At 40.4% G+C, this 6,961-nt stretch overlaps 2 protein-coding genes across 2 annotated transcripts; both read left to right on the top strand.

Annotated features, from left to right (window-relative positions):
- Positions 1–889: 889 nt before the first annotated feature.
- Positions 890–2,144, top strand: LOC127751449 (uncharacterized). The gene is made up of 2 exons (XM_052275037.1): positions 890–1,382; positions 1,586–2,144. Exons 1-2 carry the CDS (start codon positions 1,080–1,082, stop codon positions 1,706–1,708), a joined length of 426 nt encoding a protein of 141 aa, XP_052130997.1. The 5' UTR covers positions 890–1,079; the 3' UTR covers positions 1,709–2,144.
- Positions 2,145–3,096: 952 nt separating this feature from the next.
- On the top strand, positions 3,097–4,327 carry LOC127751451 (uncharacterized). The gene is made up of 4 exons (XM_052275039.1): positions 3,097–3,545; positions 3,633–3,764; positions 3,852–3,972; positions 4,053–4,327. The coding sequence occupies exons 2-4, from the start codon at positions 3,711–3,713 to the stop codon at positions 4,178–4,180; spliced, it is 303 nt and encodes a 100-aa protein (XP_052130999.1). The 5' UTR covers positions 3,097–3,545; positions 3,633–3,710; the 3' UTR covers positions 4,181–4,327.
- Positions 4,328–6,961: the final 2,634 nt, after the last annotated feature.

Below are 6,961 nucleotides of genomic sequence, written 5' to 3'. Positions count from 1 at the left end.
CTTCACGGTGTGCTGGTTGCCATATTAACTGGACTTATTGACCTCAGGTGGGTCCTCAGCATCTCCAACACCAATCGTTGAAGAGTGGAATCTTCTTATACTTAGAGACCTGCATGCAAATTGCACCGGTGGTTTCATTGTTTCAATCTTGCATAATAAAGGTGCATGATAAAGATCAAGATCATATCTTCACAAATAGGGATGTGCACTTAATGGGATCGCATTTTCGCATAATTTTCCAAGACACTTCGAAATGAAAAAATGATTGAATGAATGAGTATCTATGTGACCGTCTGAGTTCATTTCCGGTGCGCATAATTTCGCATTATTTGCTATGGATCGCAGCATTATGCCTGAAATGCAATATCTGCGCCTAATCCTGCATCTTTTCGGAAAATTATGGTAAATCGCTTTAAAGAACACTGTTCGAGCGCAAATATCACTCATTACAGTGATAAATGCGCCTTTTGTCCAAGCTGCGTATTAGATTTCCCCGCACTTGTACTTCAGAGCCTTGCCGCTTTGCGCCTGCAGTGCGCTGTGGGTCGGGGGAGAGGGGGTAGGAGGGGGAAGGGGAGTAATGACCGCAGCGAGGAGGCAGCGACCAACAAGCGTGGGGTGTAGGTGAGGTGGGCGGCATCAACAAACAGCTTTCAAAATGCAAAACATATTGAGAGAAGAAACCACGGAAGCATCTCGGGCAGAGTTCTGATATGGGCGGGCGGGCTCCGCCCGCTGCCTGAGGTGTGCGAGAGAGAGCGACAGTCATGGGCGGTGTGCTGTGGTGCTGTGGCTTGGCGTGGCGGAGGCAGTCACCGGCCGGACATCCGAACAGTGCCGAAGTCACCTGCGCCGGGTCCGCGCGAGTCGGCGCTGACCGACAGCTACTCTCACCACGCCAAAAAAGTTCCGAACCATGCGGGCGGAGCAACCTCCGCCTCCGGGCTCGGGCGGCCACCCGGCCCATCGACGAAGAGACGGGCCGGGCCGGGCGCTCTGGCGACGAGCGCTCAGTGGCTGGCGGGCGGAGCCCGACCGCCCATCGAGATTCTTGGGCAAGAGAGTTCGAGGAAGAGGGCATGTATGTCTTTGATAGATCGAACGAAATTATGATGTGTCGGCCTTGTTCCGCTCGTGTGAAATGGGAGAGAAGTGTCGTGCCCCAGCATTGCAGCTCAGAGATTCACAAGAAAAATAAAGAGAAGGAAGTTACAAAAAAAAGACAAGAATCAATTCCGGGCAGCTTTGATAGAGCCAGGAAAGCTAAAATTGATAAAGAAACATTTATTAAGCCAATTATGCACGCTTTTGTGAAAGCTAACATTCCGTTAACAAGCTTGACAACGAAAATATTCGAGAATGGCTTCAAAACTACATGCCTGGTAAGTAATTCCTTGACGGACAATTTTATTTATTTTAGTGTTTTGGGAAGTCGATTTTAACGAGCGGGCATGCATTTGCGTTTGTCTCTTCTAAGTAAATGCAATACGTACCGCGGGCGCTGGGCGAGCGGGGCGGAACATAACCTCCAAACTCTACTCTGCATTACTGCTATATTCAATGTTTTTTTGATGTTTTTCTACAGGTAGTGAGGACTTTCCGAACCCGTAGATGGCTTAGAGAGCATTACCTTCCTGAAATAAAGCGAGACTATGACGCGGATTTGATAAAATATGCTGAAAGGAAGAAAAATAGCTATATTGACTGATAAGACCACAAACAAACAAGCAGACCCCGCCAAACGCAGTTGCCAGCTCCACTTCGCTGCGCCGGCACCTCTGTTCGGTAGGGGCCGGGCCTGCTTGGCCTGCCGGCGGCGATGGTCGGGCCTACGCCTACCTCCGGCCCAATCATTTCAGTCTCGCGATTTACTGAAGAACATAATAATCAAATAAATGAAGTGACCGGTAATTTAGGCCTACCTTGAATATTTCAGTTAAGGTAAGGGTCCGGTGAAATGCACTTTTTCTACAGCTTTACAGTAAAACACTTTATCTTTTGGTATGTTGTAGGGGTCGTAAAAAAAGTAATTTGGACCACAATCTCACCTCTGTAGGTCAAGCCGTTCCCAAGTTACACTAATTTGAGTGTTTAAAATAGCTCAACTTTGGCGAACTCCTTGCGCAACACAGTATAGGGTACGACCCAACGCATTGGCAGTTGTTTTCTTAAAGCTTTTTCTGAGGTCTGATCAGTGAGACATTCGTAATTTTTCTATTCAGGCAGCATCCACAATTTTTTTAAAATGCTTCCTCTAAAAAGTGAGGTTTTTGGCCGATTTTGACCACTTTTAGAGCTGTTATAAGAAATCTAGGAAGAAATTGAGAAGAAACTCACTGATCAGTCCTTGAAAACACTGAAAGGAAGTCACAAATCAAAGGGCAGCTTTCTACCTCACAACCTGTTGCGCAAGAAGTTTCTCAAAGTTCCACAAAATGTTCTCTATCAACAACAGGTTTTGTCGAAAAAGCTACAAGAGCCATTAGGTAGACCGATCCAAAATACAAAAGAAAAGACGTTTCGTGAACTTTAAATGGTTTCCCAAAAAGAGAGAGGTCGAAACATTGTTTTTTTCGGCAAAAACTCATTTAAGAATATTTGTACAAAAATTGCAATTTTTTCACCGGACTCTTACCTTAACTAACTTCCGGCGGGGGGCCTGCGGCCCTAGAGGTTTGCTCCTTTCACATGACAAAAGACTGTAACGGGGCAACACCGTGACTACACCCCACCCTTCTGCTTTGCTTAAGAAAAATAAAAAAAAACGAACCAGCGCAGTTTTTAAATTTGTATTGTTTGTCAAACAGTCTTAAAACTTGACATTTTCCCATTGTTTTCAATATATCCACCTCTAGGGCCAAAACAGTGAAAGATACGGCAAATATGAGGGTAATTCCTGATTCCGAATGTGTTTTTTTTTATTGTCGTCCAAACTACGGCCTGTCAATGAATAATTGTAGCAGCTACAACTTTATCTGCTATTATTTGTTATATCGATGTTTTATTCTTTAACGTAATTCATTGGCACTTTGTTGGATTACTTCGTCAATATAGATTTTATTTCGATCTGTCCTGTTAATCACATCAGTTCTTTTATTTTTGTTGCCTCGATTTTGTATTGCACATGTACGAGGCGTACTTCGCCATCGATTGTAATATGATGTTGATGACCTTAACTAGTAATGAATCAACACTAATCAGTGTCTTTTCTTTCAGAAAGAAGTCCATTCAAGGCTGTAGCAGCAAAGAATGCCAGTCATTGCGGCTTTATCAGCATGTCAAAATTGGAGCCTAACAAGCCCTATATGATAATGGATATGAAGGCGCCACCCATCATGCAGTGTACGGAGATGGGCTGCTGAGTATCTTGAAGGGAAAGAACAACCAACAGTGGCGGTTACAGTTCCCACCAAAATATCTTCAGAACTTCACCGATGAGGATATCAAAGAGCTACGACTTCAGATCACCAAAAAGAATTATCCTTTTATAAGTTTCCGAGAGGTCCTTGCAGACAACTCGTTTAGAATTGATCTTGCCCCGCACTGTAAGTTATATTTCTAATTGCACTGCATCAACTAACAGATATTCATGATCTCAACAAAATTGTCCCAATTATAAATTTTTTTCACAGCTGAAGAGCTTGTTACTGCCCACAATAAGTGGTCCGAAGTAGGCCCAATAGTCTTAAGCCCAGACACATCTTTAGAAAATGTGGATAAATCTAACAAGGGTGACTCTCCTGAAAACCCATCTAATGCCAACTGTAAGTTCCCCTCTTCTACCACTTTGTCCAGGGTTTTCTTGCAACAAACAGTACATTGATGTATTTATTATTTTGTTTGCATAACAGCTCAAGATGAACTTGATGGTTGCCAATGGTTGCGACCCTGGTGTCTCTGACACCACCCTCGCTGCTTCTGGCAATCCCGCCAATAAGAGAGATAGGACGGCTGATGAATTAGACCCCAATAGTGAGTCTTTAGTTATTTCTGCATCCTTTAGTTAATTCCATTATGAAATCTTTGCTGTAATGGTATCTATTTTTTTCCAGGTGAAATCAAAATCTTAATTAAAATGCGAACTGGCTGCTTACTGGACAAAGACTGTATCTTAATTTTGAATGATTATTTGGTTTTTAAAGTTCCTTTAGAACTATACGTATTATTTGTATTTTTGTAAAAATCTTAATCTCAACTGAATCTAATGCGAACAGGCTGCTTATCGGACCAAGACTTGTGTACCTTAATTTTGAATAAGTATCTTTAAAGTTTCTTCATGACTTTCAGTATTTATATTTTTGTAATAAATACAATGTTCAACTGACAATCCTCCTATCTCTTTAACACTCTCATGTTTAACCTAATTTTTATGTTCCTCCAATTTCCATTTGTAAACCCCTTTCTATTGTAAACATCCTTCAATTTATTGCATCCACAAGACTTTGCTGAAATGAAATCTTCATCTTCAGGCGATTTATAGATCTTTAAATCTTGCTGTGCTATCCACTTTCATGATAAAAGCACTGTGCTTTTACTTACATTTCTACACTCAAAATTTGAAAATCATATATCAGTTTTTAACCACACAATCATGTCATATGCAGGTTACCATAAATGTCCGGTTTATGTGAAAGGAAAAGGAAAATAATAAAAAAATCTGTTATCTTTTATATTTACAAACTTGCACAAGTTTTACAACCTCTTAATAAGCAGATTTTTGACAAAGGTATAGAAAAAAAAATATTGCTTACTTTTTAAAGTAAATGTAACCAGTAAAAATTTAATTCAGTCATTTACAGACATCTTCACAAGTTAACAACCAAAGATGAACATATACATACTATGTTTCTCAAGATAGTATATTGTGATTACATCTACACAAATTCAAAATCCGCTCAAAAACAGCGCATAGCGCGGGAAACGTCAGCTCAGCCTTGTGCGTTAGCTCTACCTAGTTTAACCACTCATGCTTAAACTTTAGGAAGATTATTTTCTTTTGACTTCAAAACAGTAACTTAAAAACATATTACGTGATACTTTTATGAACAATAACTGATATAAAACTCAAATTTTTCCCTGAAGGGACAATGCAGATACGAGATGTAAGACATTCAGTCTGCGTTTCATTGACATTTTTAACCTTTTTCTTTTAAAATCAAGCAGAAATTTCCAAACCAATCTATGATTGTAAACCAATTGAGGTTTCTCTTTTTCTTTTATGCAACCAATTTTACTCACATATACCAATCACTCTCAGATTATTTCTCCTCACAAATAACGAAGTGATTATTCTTTCTTTATCCCATATTGCATTCTGTCTTTCAATAGCAATCACTCACTGCAACATAGAGGCATTATTCACTGTTTAAAAATAAAACACATCTCCATGACTCACAATAAGAACACTCGATTTTTAAATCACTCATTATCCTCCGATAGGATCTTTTTCATACACTTTAAGTTTCGTGAAATTTAGCTTCATGAATAATTTTCTCAGGTTATGATAGGCTGCTTAGAAACTCCAGACATAACTGCAAATATTATTTCAATTTGTGTCAACATACTGTTCACTGCTTTGATATCATTAGAACTAATTCAATACTCTGACAAACCACAACTCCGAACAACTTTAAAAAAAACTTAAACACACAAATCAGGAAAATTTTGACAAAGGGGCGTATGTCCAATGACCCTAGTTGTCCAGTAGAGAGCAAAATAGGCTACTAATTGATCTGCAAGATAGACATGTTTACCTAGAGCTTCAAATTTTATATATTATATACTTTTTGTGATGTGTCACATTTTGTAATTCACCTAGTGTGATTATCATGCATAGGAGAGGAGGGACGGGACATTCGCCAATTTTTAACAGCAATGAAATGTGACAAAGAGGCGAATGTCCACAGAAATTTTGACAAAGGGGCGTATGTCCAAGAACATTTTGAAAGAGAGGCGTATGTCCAAGGAACACTTTAACAAAGAGGCGAATGTCCACAGAAATTTTGACAAAGAGGCGAGTGTCCACATCAATTTTGACAGAGTGGCGAATGTCAAAGAAACATGATTAGAATGCAACATTTGTTCATTCACCACCACAAAAGCCATGGTATGCATTATCAAAACCAGAAAAAATACTACTCAAAACACAACACTCAACAGCAGCATCAGAGATAATATCAAACCAAAACAAGCTGATCTTCAAGACTTCGGAGTAAAATGTCCACTGGAGCCACTGACATGATTATTATTAACTAATACAGTGGCCACTCGCACAGCCGCGCCGCACGGTTCTCCTCTGTAGGCCGGCGCGGCTATGCGAGGGACCCCCATCTCCGCTGGATGGCCGGCTGAGGGATGAAGCCACAGTGCTGTATGTGTTATTTAGCTTCAAAGCCGTTGCACAGTAATCAGAGAACAATCAGAATCCATACTAGCAGTGTATGGCGGTGAGCAGTGGGGTCAGGCTAGTAGAGCTTAGCGCAGCTATGAGAGGCGCGGCTATGCGAGTGGCCACTGTATTGTGTTCCCATCATTTGCAAAGGGCCTATAGTTTTTGCCGTTCAACTCTTCGAGGTCTATTTTACTTATCTGGTAGAAATACAGTTTTTTTAAGGTGGATTGAATAACCAACACAAAGTGCGACGCTTCCACAGACCCTACCTTTGAGTAGCCTGCGAGTTCTGACTGACAGCCTTGGTGAATAAGATGATGAAGGTCGCTGCATAGAGTTCAATATTATATATAATAATAATCATGTCAGTGGCTCCAGTGGACATTTTACTCTGAAGTCTTGATATCAGCTTGTTTTGGTTTGATATTATCTGATGCTGCTGTTGAGTGTTGTGTTTTGAGTAGTATTTTTTCTGGTTTTGATAATGCATACCATGGCTTTTGTGGTGGTGAATGAACAAATGTTGCATTCTAATCATGTTTCTTTGACATTCGCCACTCTGTCAAAATT

Source organism: Frankliniella occidentalis, unplaced genomic scaffold (assembly GCF_000697945.3).
Source record: "Frankliniella occidentalis isolate FOCC.00 unplaced genomic scaffold, Focc_3.1 Scaffold496, whole genome shotgun sequence".
Lineage (NCBI taxonomy): Eukaryota > Metazoa > Arthropoda > Insecta > Thysanoptera > Thripidae > Frankliniella > Frankliniella occidentalis.
Note: the sequence above shows the minus strand (reverse complement) of the source record. Positions and strands in the feature narration are given on the sequence as shown.

What these genes read in the sequence shown, in the direction of transcription:
- LOC127751449 (XM_052275037.1), top strand. Translation starts at nt 1,080, where the DNA reads ATGTATGTCTTTGATAGATCGAACGAAATTATGATGTGTCGGCCTTGT. An exon ending in GCTTCAAAACTACATGCCTG is followed by an intron (nt 1,383 to 1,585) that starts GTAAGTAATTCC and finishes GTTTTTCTACAG; the next exon opens with GTAGTGAGGACTTTCCGAAC.
- LOC127751451 (XM_052275039.1), top strand. Translation starts at nt 3,711, where the DNA reads ATGTGGATAAATCTAACAAGGGTGACTCTCCTGAAAACCCATCTAATG. An exon ending in AAACCCATCTAATGCCAACT is followed by an intron (nt 3,765 to 3,851) that starts GTAAGTTCCCCT and finishes TTTGCATAACAG; the next exon opens with CTCAAGATGAACTTGATGGT. An exon ending in TGATGAATTAGACCCCAATA is followed by an intron (nt 3,973 to 4,052) that starts GTGAGTCTTTAG and finishes ATTTTTTTCCAG; the next exon opens with GTGAAATCAAAATCTTAATT.